The sequence below is a fragment of the Glycine max genome, chromosome 6, assembly GCF_000004515.6.
Source record: "Glycine max cultivar Williams 82 chromosome 6, Glycine_max_v4.0, whole genome shotgun sequence".
In the NCBI taxonomy this organism is placed as follows: domain Eukaryota; kingdom Viridiplantae; phylum Streptophyta; class Magnoliopsida; order Fabales; family Fabaceae; genus Glycine; species Glycine max.
Window position 1 is genome coordinate 50,690,580 of NC_038242.2, and position 27,672 is coordinate 50,718,251.

At 31.8% G+C, this 27,672-nt stretch overlaps 4 protein-coding genes across 12 annotated transcripts; 3 read left to right on the forward strand and 1 right to left on the reverse strand.

Moving 5' to 3' along the window:
- The first annotated feature begins 376 nt into the window (after window positions 1-376).
- LOC100305584 (uncharacterized) lies at window positions 377-4,894 on the forward strand. Of its 4 annotated transcripts, none has more exons than XM_006580851.4 (6): window positions 377-450; window positions 864-1,019; window positions 1,455-1,525; window positions 3,034-3,139; window positions 3,955-4,087; window positions 4,528-4,894. In XM_006580851.4, the coding sequence occupies exons 2-6, from the start codon at window positions 964-966 to the stop codon at window positions 4,690-4,692; spliced, it is 531 nt and encodes a 176-aa protein (XP_006580914.1). In that variant the 5' UTR covers window positions 377-450; window positions 864-963; the 3' UTR covers window positions 4,693-4,894.
- Window positions 4,895-10,399: 5,505 nt separating this feature from the next.
- On the forward strand, window positions 10,400-16,095 carry LOC100793801 (splicing factor U2af large subunit B). Of its 6 annotated transcripts, XM_003527533.5 has the most exons (13): window positions 10,400-10,923; window positions 11,592-11,929; window positions 12,156-12,275; window positions 12,758-12,828; window positions 13,454-13,524; window positions 13,613-13,666; window positions 13,774-13,833; window positions 14,202-14,262; window positions 14,341-14,453; window positions 14,560-15,012; window positions 15,108-15,243; window positions 15,469-15,536; window positions 15,799-16,095. In XM_003527533.5, the coding sequence occupies exons 1-13, from the start codon at window positions 10,789-10,791 to the stop codon at window positions 15,934-15,936; spliced, it is 1,818 nt and encodes a 605-aa protein (XP_003527581.1). In that variant the 5' UTR covers window positions 10,400-10,788; the 3' UTR covers window positions 15,937-16,095. The 6 variants fall into 6 exon arrangements, with proteins under 6 accessions (XP_003527581.1, XP_040872719.1, XP_006582437.1 ...); XM_041016785.1 differs by lacking the exon at window positions 15,799-16,095 and having other exon boundaries at window positions 15,321-15,536; XM_006582374.4 differs by lacking the exons at window positions 10,400-10,923; window positions 11,592-11,929; window positions 12,156-12,275 and adding an exon at window positions 13,118-13,256 and having other exon boundaries at window positions 12,756-12,828.
- A 2,260-nt stretch (window positions 16,096-18,355) lies between these two features.
- On the forward strand, window positions 18,356-20,887 carry LOC100787966 (GDSL esterase/lipase At1g33811). Its single transcript, XM_003526350.5, has 5 exons — window positions 18,356-18,660; window positions 19,377-19,501; window positions 19,625-19,873; window positions 20,193-20,451; window positions 20,555-20,887. The coding sequence occupies exons 1-5, from the start codon at window positions 18,381-18,383 to the stop codon at window positions 20,770-20,772; spliced, it is 1,131 nt and encodes a 376-aa protein (XP_003526398.2). The 5' UTR covers window positions 18,356-18,380; the 3' UTR covers window positions 20,773-20,887.
- Window positions 20,888-21,407: 520 nt separating this feature from the next.
- Window positions 21,408-24,698, reverse strand: LOC102669928 (GDSL esterase/lipase At1g71691). Its single transcript, XM_006582377.4, has 5 exons — window positions 24,317-24,698; window positions 22,982-23,103; window positions 22,506-22,745; window positions 21,915-22,164; window positions 21,408-21,795 (listed from the first exon to the last, which is right to left on the reverse strand). The coding sequence occupies exons 1-5, from the start codon at window positions 24,564-24,566 to the stop codon at window positions 21,575-21,577; spliced, it is 1,083 nt and encodes a 360-aa protein (XP_006582440.1). The 5' UTR covers window positions 24,567-24,698; the 3' UTR covers window positions 21,408-21,574.
- Between the last annotated feature and the right edge of the window lie 2,974 nt (window positions 24,699-27,672).

Here is a 27,672-nt window from a genome sequence, read left to right on the forward strand (position 1 = left end):
TGAATATAGATTTGGATTGAAATGAATCAATACAAATTCTTGTATGATTCTTTTATTCTCTTAACTTTTAACTAGTAATTCATTTTGGTATTGGAAGGATACGCCCATTGCTAAGGTTTAAAATTCTTTCAATCATATCAATTCTTATTTTACAAATAAAAAATGAGTGTTTAAAAAAATATAAAGAATTTTTTTAAAAAAAATACTATTATTAATAAAGTATTTAAATGTTAAAAAAATTAATTCTAATAAAGTTTATTTAATTCAATTTTAGTTTTCCAAACAAAATGAAAAATTAATTTTACCATTTATTTATAATGCAAAATTTAAAAATTTATAATTTGTACGTTATAAACTTTCCACTAACCTATGAGTTAGTTTTATCAAAATATAATCTTTTTTTTTTGTTTTCCTTGGTTCAGCTTGGGAGTGGAGATTCAGCACCGCGTGGTAGTGTAGCCCAGATCTAAACTCCGTTGGTGAATTAAATGTTTTTTTATTCAATACAAAATTTGCTACGTCTTATCAATTTGTATATTAGGTGTGGAATCCAATCCATGCATCCAAATTGATAGCACGTGGATTGATTACAAGATGCCAACGTCTAAACCTCTTTTCCCCAAAGAGAAGAAAACATAATAGATATCTCATTCTCATCTTCATCTGCATCTGCCCATGTTTCTTGTTTCTGTCTGCAATTTTCAATTCCAACTCTCTCTCACATGCAATTCTCCATCCAACAAAAGTTTCTCATCATTTCTGTTTCCCATAAGCAATTAATTAAAATACTGAATTTGGTATAATTTCTTTCTCAAATATAATTAGTTTTACAATTATTTTATTTCTTTTTCCTTGGATTGTAGCCGGGGTTTCTTGTTGTGAGAGAAAAACCTTTATTCTCTGTTTTGGGAACATCTGGGGTCTCAATTTAGTGGAAGTTAAATTTTGAAACTTTGGACGAAGATGGCGAATTGGGTCCAAAAGAAGATCACTGATCCCCTTCTTTCCATTATCCGAAGGTACTCTTCAAACTTTTCGCTTTTTCCTCTCTCTCTTTCTCTGATCTACTATTCATTTGTTCTGAATCTCTGCTACATGTGATTTGATGCATCTTCAAGTTATTTATTTAAAAAAAAAAAAATTGGTTTTCCAATGCAATGGTAGTGTGTGATAATTGATATAATTTGTTCTTCATTTTAATTATTCCCTGTCGAAAACAAATTAGGAGTGAACGTATAATTTCCTGGGTATATCTTATTGAAAAAGGAAAATTTTAAGGGAAGCCATGTGAGAATGTGTTTTATGCTGAAAAATGAAACATCACATGCTTTTATGGAACTGAAATTGTTGTCAAGTTTAGCCTTTGGAAATCTTTGAATATGTATTAATTTGTTATGACAAGTAGGCTTCTGAATACAGCTTTAGTTTGATGATTTTTGGTACTTATTTTTCAGAGGAGCTGAACCAAACCACTTGGCTTTCTCTGCTGCTCTTGGTGTTACATTGGGACTATTTCCTATATGTGGTATGTTGTAATTAACCCACCTGGATTTATATTGTCATTTATGTTGGATTTGTTTATTATACTTGCCACTGAACACTCAAAATCATGCTTGTAACTAAGATCTTATTGCTTGCACGATTGGTGATTGAATAGGATAGCAACTTTACAGATTTAAATGATTTTCCTGCTTATTTAAAATGTTACATGTGTCACAATAGCGGAGTGGAGATCCTTCTCCCTGTTAAAATGAAGAATTGAAGGAACTGTGATATAAATTTGGGGGTGGAAGGGTGGGGGAATAAATGTAGAATGTTTCCATGTAGTATGTAGAATGTCTATTGCTGACAAGAAAAATAGCTTCAGATTTGTGATTAGGCTCATTGTTTTCTAACTCAGTAGGCATCTTAGAGGGGTGATGACATTCAATATGTTAGATATAGAACCAACTAAAGAGAAACTTCATGCTGCACTAACTTTTGAATTAGTGAAAAATGAAAGGAGAAATGACCAACTTAGTCAGGGGCATGGAATATTTGAGTTTTTGCGCTGGATATCAGCATATTTTCAATTGACAGATGGAGACTACGTATTCTTTATTACAACCTCTTTTTTTTTTTCATAATACCTTTTCTTAACAAGTACATTCAGGATTCTGATTAAGAAAAGAAAGAGAATTACTTTTTTATATCATGTCAACCAGTATATATTGTCCCAGTGTATTAGATAATTTGACCAAACAGAGATTAAGATAATTTGATCAAATGTAAAAATTTAATAACCATTGATACTGACACCACATACACAACAAAGTTGTATCCACTACATTGAAAAGAATGTGCATAATTTCTTTCCAGTTTGATTAACATGCTTGAACATTACATTGGTTATCATAATATATAATAATTGTTAACATGGTAAAAGGGGATTTTTGGGAACAATTAATTCCTAATGATAAACATGTTGATAAGTTGAAATTTTTGGCCTTTCCGAAAAAAATGAAATTTGGTTGTTGCTTAAAGTACTGATTTTCTTTGTCAGAATATTTTAAAGTGGTTTTCATCAGAAAAGGTAAGTAGCTGTTCATCCAGGTTAATGACTGATAGGATTTCAGTTGGCTCTCTATTATCATTCATCTCTTTGCCATGAGGTTTGAACAATCAATTTTAAATTAATCAGTCTTTCCTCACAACCTCTAGATAACCACAGTTCAGAATTGGTAGCCATCTAGCATAAGTTTAGTCTCTCTCTCTCTCTAGTTTCCAAAACTATGTCTTTCCATTAACTCTAGAGATGCGACTCATGGAAAATGCAGATTTGACTAACATAATCCCAAAACTGAATCTGATTTCAAGATTGTGAAGCAACTGCATATTTAAATTAAGTATAAACTGATTCAACCTAGCAAATGCATCACAAAACAATCAAAAGAAGAAAAATAGGCTCTTAATTAGATATCTGAGAAATTATAATGATGTGAAATGTGGCAGTTCTTCTATATTTTGTTAGACATGCTAATGTTTTTCAAATAGGTGTCACTGTGTTCCTCTGTGGAATGGCTATTGCATTGCTTGGATCATTTTGCCATGCTCCAACTGTGATGCTTGCAAACTTTATTGCTACTCCAATAGAGTTGAGGTAATATGCATTTCGTGCTGTCATCACATCTACTTTCCTTCTCTATGGCGAATCATTGTACTTTTATTTTGTTAGTCATGTTACAATCAAGATATTCATGAAAATATATTGTAAACAACTTCTTTATGACTTTAAATTTTGTTAGAAGGGTTTTTTTTTATCTTACTTTAATTGCATCCTAGGAGGACAAATAGAGGTTCTTGTGATAACTGAATCAAATTAAAGACTGTCAAATTAGGAAAACCTAACAAAACTTAATGATACACCTATTAGAAAAGATTTTACTCTAGTTTTATTGAAAATTTTGTTTTTTGTAGAGACCAACAGTGTTAATTGATCCATATAGCATCCCAGTGGAATATGGTCTAGTTGTTGTTGCATCCTAAGAGTTAAAAGTTACGAAGGGTTGGACTATATATATGGTGTAAATCATGGTAATATGGAACCATGCTTTTATTTTCAGAGAAAGGGTTCCTAATAGGAAATTCACTTTGTATTAAAATTGTTCTGTAGAGAGCCCTTAGAAACAATGAAAGTGTACAGATGTTCTTAATTATAACCCCCATTATGTTATGTATTGGACTCGTAGGTTCTCTCTTATTCCCGGATCAATATTGTTTTGTTTCATAGAGCATGTTTGGAAACACATTGCTGATCCACGTTAAGGCAAGAAAACCAAGTCAAAACATTAAAATGACGCAGAAGCAGCAATATGTTGCTTCAATCCAGACTTGATGCGATTTTTTTTCAAACACGCACATAATTGATTTTATTCTTGTCTGTACATTGATATTTGCTTTTATTCGGCTTTTCAGTCTGGTTGTACCCTTTCTACGCTTTGGTGAGGTTATCTCTGGTGGATCTCATTTCCCTTTAACATCTGATGCTTTAAAGAAAGTTCTTACTGGCCAAGCTTCACGTGAAGTCTTATTAAGTGTTGCCCATGCGGTAGGTGCCACCATCCCATAATATTTTCTTGTGGATTTGTCTTAAATATAGAGATATCTACATGAAACAGACATTATTTATGTATATACAAGTGTTTTCTTCTGAACTTATTTGAATTAAGTATTAGATAACAGAGATGCACAATGGAATTGATTTTCACCACTCTAGTCTTCTTTGTGATACAAACAGAAAATCTTTCTATGCTTTATTTACCTAGTCATGCTGAAACCTTTTAAATTTCCCTTTGGGTGGGAAGGGCAGTTTCCTTGTATAGGATCTGACATTTTCTTATATGCTTGAATTACTCAAAGTTTCTAATCCTCGCTAATGTCTTGCTGCTTGAATCACTTTGCTTTTAGAAGTGTCCATGCTTGATGATGTCCTTTCAAAAATGTGTAATTATCGATTTTGAAAATTTCTTGTTTATCAATCTTTTGCAGTTATTAGGGTGGCTGGTTGCATCACCATTTATTTTGGGAACTCTATACATAGTTCTTTTACCATGCTTCAAAATTCTAGTTCATAAATTCTCAAGTGTTCCTTTAAGTCCAAAGAAGCCGCTCAATCCACACTCAGAAGTAAAGCTGAAGGTAAGGGATGTTTGACAAAGTAGCAACGAGATCATAGTGTCAAAATCTGCTTTGTCACAGTGATCAGTCATTGATTCATGTTCTTGTGTGACACAAATTGTACATAATTAACAAAAACTTGTCACTGTTTATATTGCTGAGATTGATGTATCCTATTTGTAAACTATGTATTTGTAAAGCATGCCATGAGTATGTGATGTGATGTTATTACCAAAAATAGTATATTGTTATTGGCCATGGGACATTTGAAGATCATAAGGAACATGGAGATCAAATTTTTCAAATAGGCTAAATTAAAAGTGCCAATAATGCAGCCGATATTTTGTTGCTTTCATCAATATCTGGCATAACGTTCTTAGAATTTCAGCAGGATGCTTTACTCATGTTCCACACAATCACTATTTATTCGTGAAGGTTCTCGTTCGTCTACCACAACTATTTTTCAGAAGTTGCATGTAGTACTTATCAAAAAAGAAAGAAAGAGAAAAGATTATTTTTCAGATTCTTATTTGAAAAAGAAAAAGAAAAACATTGATCAATCTGCTTAAAATTTGACAAGTGATTTCTTATATTAAAAAATTGCGCAAATTAAGCTCAAAGAAAATCTTAATTTGCAGCATGTATTATTAGGTTCTCTCACCTGCACAGTCCTTTTAAGTTTATCACATTTATCGTGAGGATAATGGTTATGTGGATAGTCTTGCTAACTATGCTATGCTCTTCAAGTGGATGATTTTTCTTGGCGGAATTCTCCTCCAAACTTTATTGGAGAGTGTCTCTATTGAGGAATAGATTTTTATATATAGATTTTGTTGATTTTTTTTTAAATGTAGGATATGAAAAAAACAACAAAAAAAGATCGAGAAGCCTAAGGCCTAAGATGAACTACTCGCTCTCCCATTCCATTAGTTAACACAAAAGCAGACAGCTGCGCAGGGCATGGTTGATTTTAAACTTGGCATGGGTTTTGATTTTATGTCGGCAAATTTCTCAAAAGGGGTTTGTTTTACAAACTATTTCTACAAATGGAGCTTTTTTTAAATTATTTCTTGCATGGTGTCATTTTTTACATAAAAGTTATGCAAATCGCAGAAGGCATTGACGAGTTCGGGCTGAGAGTGAAACATGACATTGGTCTCGCCAGTGTGACTGGCGATTTGAGCTCCATGGGACTCGCCAGTTTGACTGGCGAGTTGAGGCTTTTCCGAATTGGAAATTGCAAGTGGGACTGGCGAGTTACAGTTCCATGGGATTGCAGTGCTGAGCATGCCACGTGATCACCGCCTCCAGTTGCCATGTCGGCACTTGTGCACCTGCATGCATGTGAAACACTAAAAAAACTCTGCATCTAGAGATTCAGGTAGCAGAAAAGCAATCAAGGAACTCGTATGCTTAATTATATTATACACATGCAACTTTATCAAAAGATTAATAAAATATATTTTTAATTTCTATAATGTCAATAAAATTTATTAGTATCATTCCTCGTGTTTTGGATTTGATTAATTTACTCTCTAAATTTTGGAAAAATAATCATTTCTGCGTTCTTTAATTATCACAAACAATTTTTATCGTGAGGAAAAATGAAAACTACTCTATTTTATAAACTTCTAATACTTAAATTGATTAAAATTAAAGTTTGAAGACTAAAACTAAATTTTAACGAAATTTCCGAAATTGGAAACATGCTTTATCCTTATTAAAATTATGAACTTAATAAAGAGACCTGTAAGTGGAACCAGCAGTGCATGGAACTTGCAACCACAACTCACCAGTTGCATGGAACTTAATAAAGAGACCAAGCTCAACTCGTCAGTGAAACTGGCGAGTCCCATGGAGCTCAAATTGCCAGTCACACTGGCAAGACCAGTGCCACGTGTCACCCCCAGTCCGAACTCGCCAATGTCTTCTGCGATTTGCATGACTTTTACGTAAAAAATAACACCATACAGAAAATAGTTTGAAAAGAGCCCTATTTACGAAAATAATTTGTAAAACAAACCCCTTTTGAGAAATTTACCTTTTATGTCCCCTATATTTATGCTTGTAAGAAAATATTATATATTAAAATCTAATATACAAGAACTATCTCAAAAGCTTAACTTGTTAGCTGAAGGACCTTTATATATATATATATATATATATATATATATATATATATATATATATATATATATATATATATATATATATATATATATAAAAGGAGAAAGATGTGGTAGGGGTGAAAATATATTTTTAGCTAGTAAATGAAAAAACATATTTAATTTTATTTAGTGATTTAAACATTTTTAGATTTGTAAGACCGGACCTTTAAGGCCAATCCTAACATTTTATGGGTCCGGTTTAAAATAATTAATAAAGGACATTGATGACCTAAGGTAAGTTTTTATTAATTTTAACTTTGAAAATTTTTTCTCAACTAATGCTACCATCACAAGTATACATTTGTCAAATTATTAGGTTTAATTGAATCATTAACTTCATCATTCTCAACCTCACTTACATGATTTTCATTATTCAAATATTCATTTGATTGATCTAAATTTTCATGAGAACCTACACTTTTTAGAACAAATTTATCAATAACTCTTCCTCTTGTTTTTTCTTTTTTCTTTTTTTCACTTCCAAATAAATGTTTTTTAGGCAACATCTTATGACAAAACAAATACTCAATTAACAAACAAAAAAAGACAATAGCACCTGGATGGAAGTAGAAGCCAAAACTGAATATTCTCTCAGGACAATTAACAATATTAATGTGATAAAAATTATAAATGGACTTGAAAGGAAAAAAAAAAGTCCCACACAAGTAGTATTCTTATTTCAACCATTGAGTATTATGTTTTGCATAGGCTCCCCCAATTATATATTCACAAGACAAGAATATCACGTTCGCAAATATTCACTTAGACTACAACTATGAAAAAGTGAAAGAAAATATAAAGGTTGGTCATTTTGTCTTATTTTTTTTTATTCTTAAATTCTTAATTAAGGTAAAACAAACTTTATTTCACTTTAAATATTAAGTTACAACCACAATACCAAATTACGACAAACAGCAAGTAAAACAATACTAATGCATCATTTGATCAATCCAACACCAATTATCCAAGTCAATATATATATATATATATATATATATATATATATATATATATATATAGAGAGAGAGAGAGAGAGAGAGAGAGAGAGAGAGAGAGAGAGAGAGAGAGAGAGAGAGAGAGAGAGAGACTGGAATAATATTATAGAGTGAATGAATGGAAAATAACCTTTGAATTTCAAGCCTTGCGAGTTCAATAATTCACTGGGTAATATGTAATCGTCATTTGTGGCATAAGTATCAATGTCATTGTCGACCTTCTCCATTATTTGGTCCTTCCTTGCTTGACTTGTTGGCTTATGTTCATAAAGGAAACCACAATCCAATTGTCATTGGCAATGATAATCACTATTTAGATTCAATATGATATTAATAATCAGTGTATTATTCTTCCTTCTTTTTTTCTAGGTTCTCCCTTCTGTAGTTCCTTGCTTTCCATACCTTTTATCAGGAAAAAATATTATCGATTCCACAAAGCTAGAAATTGGTGCAAGCTATTGAATAATTTGTTGGAAATTCAATGTTCAATTGCTTGTAACCTTTAAATTTGAGGTTGGAACTTGGGGACTGTTATTGGGTGCGCTATATCGAAAAGTGGAGAAGAAACTAAAAGGGTGAGTGATGCGAACTATTTATTATTATTATTATTATTTTTGATGATTCATTAGTGTGTCAGTTGGTAAGCCATATCAAAATGATTTTTTTTTAAATACTGCAGCAAATAAAAATTTGGTCCCCTGGGCCCGGTGCAACTGCACCTTTGAACATAGTCTAGGGTCCCCTGCAGACTTTCAATGTATTTAGTAATAATGACTACTAAATACATGCTTGATGATAGAATGTTTATAGAGTACCTATAAATAATAGTTTTTGATTTCTAAGTTTCACACCTAAAACAAAAATCTAATACACCATTTATAATGAGAGAGCTTGGAAGAATCAAGTTTTGCACTTCTTCACAATTACAATGGTTGGAGGTAATTTCACACGTTTTGCAATTCATGAAGTTTAGTCTCTACATAATTTTTTTAGTAGATAAAGATTTCATGGTTTCTCCATCTCACCCTTTCATGACCACATGATTTCGATTATAACATGATTTTGAGTATAGGTAAATGATTTTTGGTGAATTAGGTTTTAATGAACTTTCTTATTTGTGTTATCTTCTCACCTTTTTTTTTCTATTTTGTTTTTCTTTTAATTGTATTTGTAGAAATGCTACTTTAGTTACAAATTCATGTGAGTTTTTTTTTTCTTCCAATTATAATTGTCGGGTTAGAATACATTGATTTGTATTTCTTATTATTAATTTCTCCTAGATTTTTTGTCATATATATTATTTGATATCACTTTCTTAGACGAATATTTAATCTCTTATTTATTTATTTCTAATAATTTTATTTTTATTACGCTATTTTTTTCATTAGATATGTATTTGTTTTGTTTGCTTGAATCACTTTTAAAATTATGATTATTTTTTTTTGCTGAAGTGTATATTTCGATATTTCTTCCATTTTATTATAATCAATCTTTTTTTTAAAAAGTAATAAAATATATTACCAAACAAAGTTTTTTAAAATATCAATTATTTAGTATTTGATTATTTTCTTCAAATCATATGTGTATTACTTGTCAAAATATCCTGAATCGATTCTTATCTTATTTAACTAATTTAGTTTTGTTTAATAAAGAATTAAATTCCTCATAGTATAAATTTTTTAATTAAGTTAATAATATATATTTTAAATAAGATTTATGCACAATAGTTAATCGATGTTAATATGATCGATTAAATTGACTTAATTATATTAAACTTCATTAACTTTAATCTTCAACATGTTCATATATATATATATATATATATATATATATATATATATATATAATTATTAACCAAATCTCCAAATAAGGTAGAAAAAAGCTAAACGATACATCTTAATTTTATTTTAATATCATATACAAAATTTTATCATTTATTTACAATTTTATAAATCATAACATTAATTAAGAATCTCCTCTGCGCTGGGACAGATTTGCTACAGCCACACAGTTTATATAAATGAACTCTATTTTACTATTAGAAGAACAAAAATCATCCATTCATAAAATTAGGAAACCAAATGTTATAATTAAAAAGTTAAGAAAAATAAAATCATAAATTTGAGAAATTATGGAGATCAAAATTATAATTTAGTCTATCATATTATATTTGTGGGTGTATTTTTTTTTCTTTTCTATTTTTTTCCAATTTGAATAGTAATTTTATACAAATAGTGCTCAATCTATATGACTATAGAAAAGGCTTGTGTTAGATAAGTGAAAAGCAAAACATGTGAGGCTCCGTGAATATATATATATATATATATATATATATATATATATATATATATATATATATATATATATATATATATATATGACTATAAAAAAGCAAAACATGTGAGAATTAATGATGATAATGTTAATTTTATAACATTGTTATTTTTTTTTATCTATTTATTATTATTTTTATTTGTGTAAAAAGACTTAGGATCACAAATATTATGAGTGGGAGGGAGTAGTTGATATGATTTGGATGCCATATAGGAAGGGCAAATATACACAATCCTTCCTTGACATCTTTTTGTTCTCTAACTTTCTTTGTTATTGCTCATAGTTATGCCCTCATCTCCTTGAGAAAGTATTGTAGTAGTTTCAACACATGCAAAGGATTCCTTGATCACTACCTAACCATTATCCCACCATGCCTTGGGTTTCTCCTTGAACTTGCATGGACAACTACTTGGACTAGTTCCACCTAGGATAGAAATTCATTTTTGTTGTGGTAAAAAAAATCAATAAAAGGTTAGGGGTGAACTTAGAAATACAAGGTTGCGGGTGAGACTAGCCCTAACCTAGTGGAGAGTAAAACCCAATTGGAGCACAGAAATGATGGTGCTGTGAGTGATAATATATCTACTCTCAGTCACCAAACAAGGCACTCACTCAAACTCAACACAGAGAGAGATATGGCAGATTACGACGAGAGATACGAAGGGAACGGAGAAGAAGAGGAACTTCACAATTCTCTTCCTCATCCTCATCCCCAGCCTGATTCCTCTCCTCACCCCACCCACGACGATCTCACCGATTCCAAATCTCACGTATGCACTTTCTCAATCTCCCTTTCTGCTTCACTAATTAATTACTTTTCTCTTTCCCTCCCCTTTTTTGTGTTTATTTCTGCGCCGTTTCATGTCGATGCGCAATTAGGGTTTTTCTGGCTTTCTCCCTTTCCCTAAGCTCTGGGGTTTCGGTTCAGGGTTTTTCTGTTTCCCCTGTTTTTGAATCTTAACACCACTGTTGCGTGTAAAACTGACTAGAGCTGTGTAGGTTATTGGGAGATTTGGGGTTGGATTTTGTTCTCTGATTTCCCCCTTTCTGTGTAATTAGAGATACTTAAGTTCTGATAAGGTCTGTGCTTTGTGTACTATGCTGCTGTGTCTTTTCTTGCCAAGCTATCACTAAAAGTTGATGCTTTATCATATGATTTTAAATATAATATCAAATATAAATCATTAAAAATTGGGAACATTGGATTTGGCTGCTTTTCAGGTATTTTATGAGCGATTGTGATGTATTCTTTGCAGATTGGTTTGTGACTGTGGCTTGTGTGGTGCCTGTTGTTTGGTTCTTGTATGCTCAGTGTGATGCTGATTGTGAAGCATATGCTTGTTTTTCACTCTACTTTTGTATGCATCATTGCTATTATCAAGTTTGAAAGATAAGGGTTTGTTTACTCTCTGTTAATCTTTTGATTTTCTTTTGGAAGCATGGGTCTCGCGATTATGACAGAGACTCTTCCAGAAGCAGAGATAAGGAACGGGAGAAAGGGAGAGACAGGGAAAAAAAAAGAGAGAAGGGAAGGGACAGGGAAAGGGATAGAAGTAGGGATAGGGATTCAGAGAGAAGTAGGGACAAGGACAGAGATAGGGAGAAGAGCAAGGACAGGGAGAGGGACCGGGACCGGGATCGTGATGGTGGTGAGAAGGAAAGGGATCGTGACAGGGACCGCCATCATAGAGATCGACACAGGGATCGTGGTGAGAGAAGGGAAAGGACAAGGGATAGAGATGACGATGATCATCACAGAAGTCGTGACTTTGACAGGTAAAAGTTTGTTTGGGATCTTATCTGAGTTGGAGCTTGAGGGTTTTCATCAGCATCAGTTTTTCAGTAGATATTCTTATTGCATGCAATGTATTGTATTGTCTTGCATCTGAATTCACACTTGTATTCCCAAAACTTCAGTGGCATTTTTATTTCCAATTAATTGTTTATCATTCACATTCATATTCTCTTTTCAATTGTTTTCTGACGTTATTTGATAGTACAGAAGAAGGGATTATGATAGAGAGGATAGGCATAGGCACAGGTCTCGGTCTCAGTCTCAATCCCGGTCAGGGGGTCGATCTGAGCATAGATCAAGGTCACGTTCTCGTTCACGCTCAAAGAGGTAAATTCTTGGAAAGATCCTTAACATACAGTATATAAATGTCTGCTTAACATATCATGCATGTGACTGCCATTTGGGAATTCTGTTTTGTTTTATAAAATAAAATAGTTGGTGGATGTGCAAATGGAATGGAACTAGTATAATGTTGTGAAAGCATGTGGAAAAATGAAATAGTTTAAATAGATAACTAAAAATCCATTTTATTTCAGTTCAGGTACATCCTTAATCCTTAAATAATTTAAATTTCAGGAAATAATTCAATCAGAATACCTTAATATGGCCAAATGATGGGGACCTCTATCATTATTGCAAATATTATAGGTGACAGGGCACCCCTTTATGTTCCTTGATCATTTCAAAACATCTTGTTTTAAGAATTTTGTTAGATGTGGTTGTGTTTTACTTTAATTATCGATTGACCCAGGTTCTTGGCTTGAATAGTAGCATCCATTGTTGGAATAACTAATTTAATTTACTTGCAGCAAAAGGACTAGTGGTTTTGATATGGCTCCCCCTGCCTCTGCTATGTTGGCTGGTGCTTCTGCTGTTGCAGGTACATTTACTCATGTATATATTATGCAATTTGTAATCTTAACTGCTTTTTCTCTTTGTTTGTCCTAGTATGGAAAATTCATATCAAATTGCATGGTGTTAACTTGGTAAGCTTTGTTCAGTTATTATATGAATATATAGCTTTTGAGGACTGGTTTCCCATGGTGTGTAATTTTGTCTTTCTTTTTAATTAGTGATATAATTCTGGAACTAAAAGATGCTTTGGTTTTTTGTTTTGTGTTTGGTGTTTGTTTGTTTTGTTTCTATGTCTTGTCATATGTTCTAAGAAGGCAATGTTGGGCTACTAGCCCCACTCTGCTGACAATTGGCGTGAGCCGACATCTGTAGCTTTTATGTCCACGGAGGAATCAATGCACCTGTTTTTGGTGGGTCTTGTTCGTCTTCAACTGGAAACTATTACCTACTTTGGTAGACACAAATATTATCTCTAAAGCTTGTTTACAATGCTCCTTTAATCTTATTGATACAATATATGCAACAAGGTTTAATTATGCTTAAGCTCGTGCCTATTGGAGCAAAAGGATCCATTTGATTCTTATGTACTAGGATTGCAGAAAGTGAAAGTAGTGAGTTTGTTCTGAGATGCAATTTTCCTTCGTTTGCAGGTCAGATCACTGGGGCTAACCCTACAATTCCTGGAATGTTTCCAAATATGTTTCCGTTGGCTACAAATCAGGTATTTTTTGTTTCTTTATTCCCAGCTATGGTTATTTAGTTTGATTTCTTATTAATTTCACTTTATTCTTGTTTCTTTCTTTTTAAAGATGCAACAATTTAGTGCTCTCCCTGTCATGCCAGTGCAGGCTATGACTCAACAGGTAAAAATGCTTTTCAGTGAGATGGGATTTAGTGATTTATCTTTTTTTCCCTTTTATCATATGACTTTCCCTGATTATGGCCTGTTTTTGATGTACTGAATTTACAGGCTACTCGACATGCTAGGCGGGTGTATGTTGGAGGCCTCCCTCCTACAGCTAATGAGCAGGTAATATAGAATATTCGAATTTCTAACTGGAAATAGTTAAGTTGGTTTGGCTATCTGCTACATATCCTTTTTGCCAATTAATTTAGTCATTTGATCAAAGCTTGTTAGAGTATCTTACCACACTCTTTACTTCTGATTCTTGTGATATTTGAGTTGAGGAAACAATGCTTAGTGTCCCAGTCCCACTATATGTGTGGGTTTTATGTTTTAATTCGAACTTTGTCTTCAAATCTTTCAAACATTTAAAAAATTAAGAATCAATATCTACTCAGATTTCTAAATTTAACAATCCTACTTGAGAGACCATTTGTTTGTGACAATTTGGCTTTTTTTTTTTTTAATCTTTTTCTGATCTTATTATTCTGCAGTCAGTTGCAACTTTCTTCAGTCAAGTTATGGCTAAGATTGGTGGAAACACTGCTGGCCCAGGTACATAATAAACTTCAATGAATTGTGTGCCAGTTTGCTGACTTTGTAATGTGACTAATTGATTTAATTTGTGTGCAGGTGATGCTGTGGTCAATGTTTACATTAATCATGACAAGAAGTTTGCCTTTGTGGAGATGAGGTCTGTTGAGGAAGCTAGCAATGCGATGGCTCTGGATGGGATTATTTTTGAGGTATCTTTTTGACTGTAATCCAAAGCTTGGGTTCCTTTTTTCATTTTGTTATGCAAGAATGCAAGTATATCCATTGGTGCTAATCCAAATTTCTTTTTTAATTCAGGGGGCACCTGTTAAGGTCAGGAGACCTACTGATTATAATCCTTCCTTAGCTGCTACCCTAGGCCCAAGCCAACCTAACCCAAACCTTAATCTGGGTGCTGTTGGCTTAACACCTGGGTCGGCCGGTGGACTTGATGGTCCTGATCGGATTTTTGTTGGTGGACTTCCATATTACTTTACTGAAACACAGATCAGGGAGCTTTTAGAGACTTTTGGTCCTCTACGGGGTTTTGATCTAGTGAAAGATAGAGAAACGGGTAACTCAAAGGGTTATGCATTTTGTGTTTACCAGGATCTTGCAGTTACAGATATTGCGTGTGCTGCTCTAAATGGAATAAAGATGGGAGATAAGACTCTTACAGTTAGACGAGCTAATCAAGGTGCAAACCCACAGCAGCCTAAACCTGAGCAAGAGAGCATTTTAATGCATGCACAGCAGCAGATTGCACTGCAGGTTTGATGGGATTGTCCATTAAATTGTATTTGTTACCAGGATCACTTGTACATGTGTTTAAAATTCTAACTGCTTTATACTTTTGATTTCTGTAGAAACTTATGTTGCAGCCAGCCTTAGTGGCAACAAAAGTGGTGTGTTTAACTCATGCAGTTTCTTCTGATGAGCTCAAAGATGATGAAGACTATGATGAGATTCTTGATGATATGAGACAGGAGTGCTCCAAATTTGGTAATTTCTGATTTAGTTTGCTTGTCTCACTGTGAAGTGTGAACTAATATTAATTTTCTGTGTTATTTGTTTTACAGCCAATTTGTAGTCCCACATTCTCATAGAGAATCAGGCCTAACTTACAGACTGAAGCCTCTATAACCTTTGTCTTCACATGCTTGTTCATTGCATGTCTATGAAAATTTATTTGCATATTTCACTGTTTTTTGTTTTCACTTTATGCAGGTACTTTGGTGAATGTGGTGATCCCACGACCACCGCCTGATGGTGAACCTGCCGCAGGAGTTGGAAAGGTGTGTTGTTGACCTATTCTGGAAATTCAGTCTCCTAGTGTCAATTATAGAAATTAAGAGCACATAATTTGTGTCTTATTTTTCCCCCCTTTCCTAATGCTGGGTTGATGTGGTTGTGGAATCAAAATAATAGTTAATGTGAGGGACCGAGGATTTGCCAGAAATTACTGTTGGAAAATGAATATTATGTATAATTGCTTTTCAAGGTGATTTGCTTTAGGAATAGACATGCTATAAACTGCAAGTAACTTTGTATTTGCAGGTGTTTTTGGAGTACGTTGATATTGATGGTGCTACAAAAGCCCGTGCTGGATTAAATGGGCGAAAATTTGATGGAAATCAAGTAGTAGCTGTTTTCTATCCAGAGAACAAATTTGCTCAGGGAGATTATGAAGGCTAATTGTATGTTATTTGGATTCTATCTTGATTAGTAAGGATAATCTTTTGTATTATTATCATAAACTTGTAAGCTAGAGTTGTGGTCATAGTACATAAACTTAGATGCGAGTAGTAAGAAAGTCATGATGGACAATTTATTAAAAATAGTTTTATCGGTCTACATGGATCCTGTCTGGTCCCTTGAGAAATTATCGATTTGCTTGAGTGAGGTTTGTTTTGAAGTAGACTTCTGCATTAGTCAAATTAAAGTTTGTTGCTGGTGATTCTACTGATTTTTCCATTACTCAATGTATTGGCTAAAATATATGTCTCTTCTATTTTCAATATATTTATTGGGAATAAAAAAATATATTTAAATATATAGTTTTATCTTAAAAATGTATTTTTTTAGAAGACAGGTTCAAATCGATCTCTGCATCGGTTTTAGACCGGTTGAACTGGTTCTAAAATTTCCTGTTTTTGAGTGTCCGGAACCAGTCAGGTGACTGGATCCTAGTTGGGCTGATTGTAACTAGTCCAGTTTGATATTCAAAACAATGATTTTTTAAAGGACACATGCATAATGGTGTGTATATATATATATATATATATAAAGTTATAACTGTAACTTCGATCAATTATTATACTGTTGGATTAAAATTGATGTAATATTTGATTTTTTTATTATTTAATTTTTACAAAATTTAATATAAACATGTAATATAATTTACCAGTCAGATTGATAAAGTCATATCATAAGAAATTATTGAATGGTGTAATTGTTCACTAGGATAATTTGATTCTTATATATATATATATATATATATATTATTTATTCATGTTTACTTAAAGACTGATAATATTACGCTTTCTTGATTTGTTCTTTTCCTATCATTTCAAACCAAAATCTTGCTTAAAATTCAAAATAACACAATTAATAGCTATTGTATTTTACTATTTTTCACAAAATAATAGAATCATATAATGAATTCAAGAGAATATATAGACAGTTCAAAAATTTATGACACCTCATCGCAAAGTCAAATGATTGTAAGTAGTGGATTGCATATCGCTTAAGTTTTTTTTTTTTTTTTATTAACAAATGTTGGTTGTTATTTGTTAATTTTTTATTAATAAAAAGAATTAAAGATAACCTAAACGCTAAACTCTAATACTATAGTAAGTGCAATGCAGGGGATAAATATTTATTTTTATATAACTAAAATTATTATTTTCATTCTTATCTTCTTTAGACGTACATTTCACAAATTATTCCCAAGGAAAAAATTTCTCTCAACTAACCTCAAAGCACCATTCTTTTATCTATATTTATACACTGTATTTAATTTTCTTTAACTACTAATCCCTTCTAATTTATCTTTTTTATCTATATAAAAAAATATTTATTCTATACAATATATACTAAAGGATTGGATACCAACATGATAAGACATAGTTGGTAAATAACTTTATCCTTTAAATTAGTGGTGGACCTATATGTGTTTGGCAAATGCATTTTCTTATTTTAATAATAAATTAACATGTATTTATCTTAAAAATTATAATTTGCATCCTTTAATTTTATATGTTTGAATTCCCTAACCTATTTTTATCTGAGAATAAATAAATACGCCCTCTTATTTTAATAAAATATAAGTATTTATATTAAAGTTTTATATATATACTTCTTATTTTTATGTGTTTGAATCTATTATTTTTTTTCTTACTCTTTTATATTATTAAACTTATTTTTCTAAATAGGTTGTTCTTGCTAATCCTGGGTCCTAGATTTGTCATTTTTTTAAAAATAATATGAGGTGACATAATTAATAGATAACTTACATAATTTTAAAATACTATAGCTTTTCATATTTTTTAGAGTATATAAATAAGCTTATAAAAAAATGACAACAAGTATTGGTTTGGTCTATGAAAGTTATCTAATTTTAAAATTATCACAGTTTTTTAATTGCTTCAATAGTTATCAATTGAGTATATATGGTGGAAGCAAAGTTCAGAATGGGAGAAATGTATGTTTTATATGATTTTTATCAACAAAAGATAAGGCCAAAGCAACTTACATGTTGCAACTACTTCATTATTAACTTGCCAAAAAAATTGTCTACACGACTTGGTAAACTAACTGTAACTCATGCATATATTTCTGGAAAGTTGTCTAGTACGTTCCAATAAGTATGTGGAGGAGATCCAGTTCTTGGTCACGAGATGGAACTTCAATCACCGATTGAAAAGAGAATATGAGGTAAGAACCCATTAAATACTCCACCAAAAAGCTAGCTTCTTCTCTCATTATCTCACTTACCCAACCAATCATCAAATAGGCTAGCTAGACTTATCACATGAATGTCATAAATATGAATCATGATCATGTAACTGTCTAAGGAGAATATATAAGAATGCATGTCCATGACCAACATTTGTGTCAAAAAATAATTAGCCATTAAGATGAAGCATTTGAGAGACATGACTTTGACATTCACATTGACATGGATCTTCTGGCTAAGCCTAATAAGTGGCAGATGCTTGTCTCAGGTGGTGCAGCCGCGGGTTCCGCCGGGGCAACAGGTGCCATGCTTCTACATATTTGGTGACTCATTGGTTGACAATGGAAACAACAATGGGATCCTAACCCTTGCCAGAGCAAACTACAGGCCTTATGGCATTGACTTCCCAGGGGGTGCAACTGGACGCTTCACCAATGGTCGAACTTATGTTGATGCCTTAGGTACAATTCTATACCATTTCTTTGTATATGATATCTTCATTGCATGCTTAAGCTAGTGATGAATAATATCAATACTTGGCCACTGGCCAGCGTTTAATCATCATGCTGAATAGCACTTGAGTTATTACTAATAAGAAATATGTTGATATTCAAGTTACATAATATTAGCTCTCTTGATGTCACACTCACTAGGGGGACAAGATTTTAAATTGCTATCAGGGTCGCAGTTTCGTCACATTTCTTGATATTGTAGGAAATTGCAGACAAATGCAGCCAATGTACATGGCCACATAACGTGATCGCAAGCACTAAAAAAACCTTGACGTTATAGGTTTATACCTCATTTCACCGTTTTACGAATAGAAAAGAAAAAATCTCTTTGATGTTACATAGCTAAAATTTTTATTAATAGTACAAAGAAAATGTTCCATACTTGTCTGATATGCTTACCCCCACCATATGGATTTATTTTGTAGTTAACAACTACCGAACAGCAATAACATGCCAAGTTTTTCTTATAACGTGTTTATTTCTGAGTTATATTTCATTTGACTAGCGTTGCAGCAAAAACTACAATAGTAACTTCTGTATTATTTGCACCATTTTACGTAGTTTTACCCTTGTTGAAAGACGTACGTATCACTTACCAATAAGAGCCTACATGTACATAGCTTAGCTATTATTACTTAAGACTACTAAAATGTCGACAATTGCAGCTCAGCTTCTGGGTTTCCCAACATATATTGCTCCGTACTCAAGAGCAAGGGGTTTGGAACTATTAAGAGGAGCTAACTATGCATCTGGAGCAGCAGGCATTAGAGAAGAAACAGGAAGTAACCTTGTATGCAAATTCATATTCATGAGTATTTTGAGAAATTAAGCACATATTAATTTACATATCTTTCTGTGAGGCACAATAATTCCTGAGCCACCTTCTCTGATTTTCTTATGTAATTGTTTGCAGGGGGCTCATACATCATTGAATGAACAAGTGGCTAACTTTGGCAACACAGTGCAGCAGTTGAGAAGGTTCTTCAGAGGAGACAATGAATCACTTAATAGCTACCTCAACAAATGTCTATTCTTTTCAGGGATGGGAAGCAATGATTACCTGAATAACTACTTTATGTCAGATTTTTATTCAACTAGCTCAGATTATACTGTTAAAGCTTTTGCAACTGTCCTTCTTCAAGATTACTCTCGCCAGCTATCTGTAAGTTATTGACATTTAATTCTAAATTACTCTACATATATTAGCATTCAGGGTCATGTTAGCAATCATTTCATTCCTATGAACACAATGTAGTTATCTTAGTTAAATTAAAATGTGTGTGCAATAGCTAATTACTGATTCCATGATCACTTGCGTTAACATTTAGTACTATGTGGTTTCTCTTATTAGTCCACAGTCTAGTTGGTCTACTTTGGCTATTTGCTTTGAATTTTTAATCCTATAAATTAAGAAGGATTCAATTTGTCTTGCATGTCCTTATGATAGATTATTACTGATGTGTTCACTTAAAATTGTCCAGCAACTATATTCGCTAGGAGCACGAAAAGTGATGGTTACAGCAGTTGGCCAAATTGGCTGCATTCCATATCAACTAGCCCGTTTTCACGGTAACAACAGCAGATGCAATGAAAAAATCAACAATGCCATCTCGTTATTTAACTCAGGCCTTAAGAAAATGGTTCAGAACTTCAATGGAGGGCAGCTTCCAGGAGCGAAGTTTGTGTATCTGGATTTTTATGAAAGCAGTCAAGATTTATCTTCAAATGGAACATCATATGGTAATTCTCTTTTTCTTAAACATGCCTTCTAAATTGTAATCATGTTAAAGCACATGCTCTCTCAAAAGCTGATTTTGCACTCTATATATATTATTTTACACAGGGTTTGATGTGATAGACAAAGGGTGCTGTGGAGTTGGCAGGAACAATGGGCAAATTACTTGCCTTCCTCTGCAACAACCATGTGAAAATCGTCAGAAGTACTTGTTCTGGGATGCTTTCCACCCCACTGAACTGGCCAATATTTTACTAGCAAAGGCAACATACAGTTCACAATCATACACCTATCCCATTAATATTCAACAGTTGGCAATGCTGTAAAAGTTTTGTTTATGTTTGATATTGTCTGTTTGTGTGGTGGATAGATTTATAGTATTCATGATATTATGTTGTAAGAATGTGTTCTTGGTGCTTAAACCATTTGATTTCCTTTGTACACGTTGTGATGCCATTGTGAAGGAATAATAGTAATAATACGATAAGGATGCTTCAGTCTAATCATATATGAATCACTTCAGGCAGCCTTGGATTTTATTTTATTTTGCTCCCTTTCTTCCTTCTCCAGTATTTAATTTGTGCCACTCATAGTTCACAAATTCATTATTGCTTCAGTAGAAATTAGTTGATAACGTGTACGATTATATATATAGGAGGCTGACAGTTAAATTGGAATACACTATCATTGTAAATATTTTTACCAATTTGGTAATTAAACTCTCATTTTCCAAACATATCCTTACTGATTGACAGTGTAAAAATCTTTATATTGATAGTGTATAAAAAATGAAACTCTGATTTTAAAGCATTTTTAATGAGTTAAATTACCAAATATATTAATGGAATCTTATACATTTCTCTAGGCAGTCAATTGCAAATCTGGTTAAAATATCTGCAGAAAAGTGCATAGTCCAATTATATTATAAGAAAAGTAGAAAAAGAGGTTATGTAACCACTAGTTCATATGAAAGTTGTAATTGTAAATGTAGGTAGCAGTACATGAGAGCCATTCTGACCATTAATAGATTCCTATACTAAATTTGTTACTCCACACACTTCTAATTACTAAATGTAAACTGATCATTCAAGCTGACACCACAAGATTCCACTTATTAGCAGGCTCAATTTATAGCTCAGCAAGTTGCCTTATGTTTATAGGATAAACAAAATTGGGGTTCCCATTAAAAGCCATTCTTCCCATGAGAATGTTCACTGCTTCTGTTGGGTGGAATGCATCCCAGAACACGTACTGACGCCTATTGGGGCATGGTGTTTGGAATGGAAGACATGTAATTTGGCCTCTGTTTCTTCCAATGCCACAGCACCCTCTATTTACCACAGCGAACCCTACACAGAAAAAAAATTAAACTATTAAGAGCTAAACCATAAGTTTAAAATAATGTAACACTAAGTTTTGTTAGTGTTATTTTGAGGGGAATGCAATAGTATTTTTTGATTCATAGTACCATAAGATCTAGCATTGAGAAGGATGTCTTGAAACATTCGGGAACTATCAGCGAATATGAATCTGGCACCAGGTAGATTATTATTGAAATTTCCCAACATGGTCTTCACATTTTCATTGAAGGGTTGCACTAGCAAGTTCACTTCTTCAGAGCAGGTTCCGGTCGTGCTTTGAGCCAGTATGCTTGGAATACATCCCATTTCTCCCAGTCCAGCAATCACAAATTTCCTTGCTCCAAGATTGTAAAGCCTCTATAACACATCATGAACCATTAGTTTTTCCTTTTTTGACTCCTACACTATCCCATTAATTAATTGTTTGCAAAACATTACATTAAAACCTTCCATACATTTTTATTTTTTTATAAGCAAAAGATTCCATTATATGAAGGAAAACTAGCTTAAGCACAAGGTGTGCAAAAGCAAGGAATACAAAGTCTATTCTCAATACAAAAACAGCACCTTTTATACATTACATTAAGCTCCCCTAATTGTTTAAAAAACATTACACCATGTACACCTATAAGGGAGTTAATGTAAACGTTAAAAAAGTAAGGGATTGTGTGCAATCTCAAGAAACTAAGAAATCTTACCGTGAGCTGCTGGCTATATGTTTGAACCAAAAGATCAGCATACTGTTGTCCATTGTACTGATTTCTAGTGGGGTAATTAGGCATAAGGTAGTTGTTTAGGTAGTCATTGCTGCCCATTCCAACAAAGAATATGCACCGTGCAAGCGCTGTGGCCATATAGTCTGCTCCAAGATTCCCAGTAATTTGATTTAATGTGTTCTCAAAGTTCCTAAGTTGCTGATCAAATGGTATGCGTCCAACCTGCCCAAAATAGAACCAATTAAGATATAATCTACATATTTTATTTCAATCAATGAGTTGGAAATAGAAGTCAACTAATAAATTGAGGTTTTGTTGTGTATCTTTAAAATACAAAATAGTAACTGAACGTTTCCTAATAAGCAAAATAATAAAATGATCATACAAAAACAATAATTAAAAGTTGCTTAAAGTAATGTACAGGTCAAAATCTAAAATGATAAATGGATGTTACACACAAAGTTTCTGCCAGTGGCATCAAGGATTCCAGCAGCAGCTGAAGCATAGTTTACTCCATGAAGCACTTGATTCCCTGAGGCTTCTGTGTATGCAGGAATCAAGGGAAGTCCAAGCAGTTCAGCTGCATTAATATAAACACACCATTTTCAATTCAGGGAAATGATACATTATTCAAAGTATGAGATTTTAACTAGTTAATGATTACTAGGAATAAAATAAAAAGCACCAAAGTAATAATGTTACTGAAAGCATGCCTACAAAGAAAGTTTGAGGTTAACATGAATGATCTTTATGGCATTATTTTTAGAAAGCATTTGACGTTACATATTTTATTAGCAACTACTAAGATGCAACTCAATGCATGATTTTTTCTGGTGGGTAATTTCATAGGACCAATATTATCTTTATGTATTTGGTCACTACAGTCTAGTGAGAAACACTTGTGTAGGTTCTGTCCACACACAAATTAGGTGAGAGGATATATTCCCCAATTTAGTTTTAATAAATTAATCGACAATAAATAAGTTATCATGTGACAAAAACCAAGATTTGTATTATTATTAAGCATTAGGTGACAATGAGTTACTTATTGATTGGTTTAATCTACCCAACTTGGGCAGGCAGAGTCTGTCTACCCAAGTATTTTTCTGGTTCAAGGGCTGTGTAGTGTAGCTAAATATGCAGGAAGAGCCCATATCCTCTTTAATGCACCATTTACTGCAAGAAATTGCAATGACAGAAATTTATCTACCCTTTTTGCCACATATACCAATCACATATACAAAGCAGCATGGCCATTGAACCAGAAAAGAGAAATTTACAGTAAGCAATTACTTCAGAAAATCGCCTGCAGCTAAGAGTTAGGCCGTTAGGTGTAACAGTTGTTCACCTCATTAATGGTATTGGTAGCCTTGGCAGGCTTCCTATGTAAGAGATACTACACTTTTGACCCAAAAAGCTAAATGTTAAGAAAATGAACAATTCGACTACTTTACTTTATATTTCTAAATCTGTGAGGACAATCAATCATAAAGCTAGAAATCTGAATTTTTGTGACTAACTAGTCAAATTACATAAACTAGAAGAATGTTGTACGTTATATTTTCCTTCTAGCAAGGTATGTCATATGTGTCAAGTGGTCAATGTTGCTACTAAAAAGTATACCCTTATGACTCTCAATCAAGCTATGCTTGCAATAACAATGTATGCTAAGAGAAAGGGTGTAATAATTACTGAATAGTTAATAATCTCGATATATATAGGCTTTTTTAATTAATGTGATTGATTAGAACTAGAAAAAAGAGAAAAAGAATTGATAAGGGAGAGAAAGGTACCTATTTCATCAACCATAGTGTAGCCATTAGAGAAGCGACCAGTAGGGCCTCCATTGAAGTCGATGCCATAAGGGTAATAGTTGGCCTTAGCAAAGGAAGGAAGGTTGTTGTTGTTGCCATTGTCAATGAGAGAGTCACCAAATATGAACAAGGCAGGCACCATTTCTCTTTGGCCTCTCACTGCACCACCACTCATGATCAGCAACAATATGGAAAGCACCAAGAGTGGAGATAATCCAAACTTTGCCATCGAAGTGTGATCAGAGCCTGATGAGAGCCACAAGGAGCAAAGAACCTGTTGTTTTTATTAATTTGTATTTGTATGAATGAAACAAAAATAGAGTTTGACACACACACACACACACACACATATATATATATATATATGGTTTTGAAAGGAGAGGGAAGAGGGTTTAATAGAAGAAAGAATGGTAGTATATGGCGGTGGTTGAAATGCAATCAATACATTCACCCGTTCTCTACCTTGCAGTAATTATACATACTGAAGAATTCAACATTTGTGCAGGCAAGTATTTATTTACTTACTTCCCTTGTCCATTTTCAAGAATTTTTCCACACACTTTCACGCATGCACCCTCTCTCATTAATTTTAATTTCGTGACCGAACCGTGTCTGTGGGGACTTGAGGATAATGTATGTTAAGTACTTCACTTAGCATAGCTTGCCATGCCTGCTGCAATCTGCATGTTGCAGCAGAGAAAGTCAAACGAGTTATTATTACTGCATTTAACGGGACCCTTTAATCACTTCAAATATTACTAAATTCGTCACTAGTTTATTCATACTCATTTTCTTAATCTCTTTTTATTCTAGTAATCAATGTAAAAACACTTTAACTAGAAAAATTGAATGGGAGATTTCCAATATGTAAGAAATTATTTGTTACACTCATTATATACTCGTTACACCGCTTGAAATCTATAAAACTTGTGTCTTTAAATTCAGACCAGGGGGTAAAGCTAGTGATTTAAGAGAGCGATTCAACACTATTAAACCAAGTGTATTAGTATTTAGTAAAACGTTTTTCCATAAGAAAACAGAATCTCTTTTGATTTCTTCAGACACTTGTTAGCATGTTTGTTTGAATATTTCTCAAACATAAAAGATTTTTGAAAATGTTAACTTGTGAATAAGTAAGAATATAATTAAACACTTTTGTATAAGTGGGATTAGAACTTTTTTTTTTCATGGAGAATGATTGTAAAGTTACTAAACTTTTTTTCGTAAACATAAAATTGTTAGGAATAAATCATGTTATTCTTAAAAAAAATTGAGTAATTATAAAATATGTATTGGAAATGAAAGATTTTTTCTATATCAAATGTTATTTTAGCTAGTAATCAAAATTACGTTGTTGTCGGAGTATAATTGAGTTTCAAAGCAAAAGTAAAGTTTGATTAGAGGTTGTAGCATGTGGTTAGGTTTAATTTTTCTTTTAAAAATCATATGAATCAAACATAAAAATTATATACGATTCGGTTTAATTCATTTTAATTTAATATCAAATATGAATCAAATCAATTTTTTATGAATTAATTTAGATTGATTTTTTTATTTTACTAAAATAATTATTTCATTAAAATTTCTTTACTTTTCATCTTTTAAATCAAATTATCTAAAAAACTATTAATTGAAGTTTATAAAACTTGTTAATATGGTAAAGACTCTATAATAAACATTTGTCAACCTAATATTCAAAGTTGAATATAAGTATTATATTTTATATTATATGTAATTAATAATAAATTTTTTTTTATCAATATCATGTTTAGTACTTTTTAGTACTCAACCTTAATTGGAGTTAGTATCGTCATTCTAGTTTTTATTTTCAAAATAAAAAACATTAAAATAAATAATACAAATATTATATATTATTGTATTAACTATAAATATTATAATATAAATAAATAATTGTAATTTATTTGAATTTGATTGAGTTTCATAAACATTAACTACAAATCAAACTAAACCACATAATTTGATTTTTTTTTAAAAAAGTATTATAATTTTAACGTAGTTCTCAATTTTATATGTTTTATTTCTTTTATTTAGGTTTAATTAAATCTTAGATCTAATATATTTATTTTAGATACTATAAAAAATTAATTAAAATGTGAAATGAAAAACGCAGATAAAAGTTAATTTTATCAATAATTTACGCAATATGGGATATGCGCGTAGACTTCGGAGTTCAAACCCAACGTACAATAAATGAGTAGATAATTTATCATTTTTAAATTTGTTTAAAATTATATTTCTTATCATTCCATTTTATTTAGAATGAAATTTCTGATTTTAATTTTATTGTTTTCAATTTTTGATTTATTTTAAAAAATATTTTCACTGAAAATAAAAATAGAAATCCAGCCAAATATATTTTTATTATTATTTTTTATTTTTAGTGAAAATAAAAACAGAATTTTTCTATCCTGTTCTGAGTTCTGGGTTGACTTCTAACAAAACGTGGCTTTGTTTTCTTACCCTCCAATGTTGAACGGGTCAACACTCATAGGACTAATTCATTTTTATGATTGTGCTTAACTTTTTATTTTTTGAAAATTTTATTTTAACTTATTAATTTGATATATTTTATCCTAAATTTTTATAAAACTTGTAAATTTTACCTTCTATCCTTAAATTGGCGTGACATGCTCCCATAACAATAAAATTAAGGATAAAAATGATCAGAAAGTGAAAAAATTAACATTAAAATTTGTCAAAAAAAGTAAAAAATTCTGAATAAAAGTGTAATTATTATAGTATATTATGTCAACTCAAATAGGAAGATAAAATTGGCAAGTTTTTTTTAAAAGTTAAAGATAAAATACATCAAATTTATTTGTTGAGAGTAAACTATAAAAAAATTAAAAAATAATAAAAAGTACAATTAAATCAAAAGAAAATGATACGATACAATATAAAAAACATAAAAGAAAACTAAATTAAAAGTTATCGGTGATCTTATTTGATATTATTAAATATAAAATAACATATTTTTTAGACAAATTATACCTCTAATATAAAAATACTTAATTACACCATTTTTCTTTTATTTTAAAAAATTAGCTTGTTCCATAAAAAAATATTGTGTTACACTTTGAATTCATTTTAATGTCTTAAAATCAAAATTCCTTTTCCATTGACTTTTAACATTATTCACAGCTATTTTTGAACCCTTCTTTTTCATCTTAAAACTTTAGAAGATAATTCGAAGTTTCAATGAATTCCAAATTAATAGAAAAATGTCAAAAACGATTTTTAGAAATTAAAAATAAAAGGTTTTTATTAAAAAAAACTACAATTTTTGTATTTCAATGTAATAAATACATTTTTTC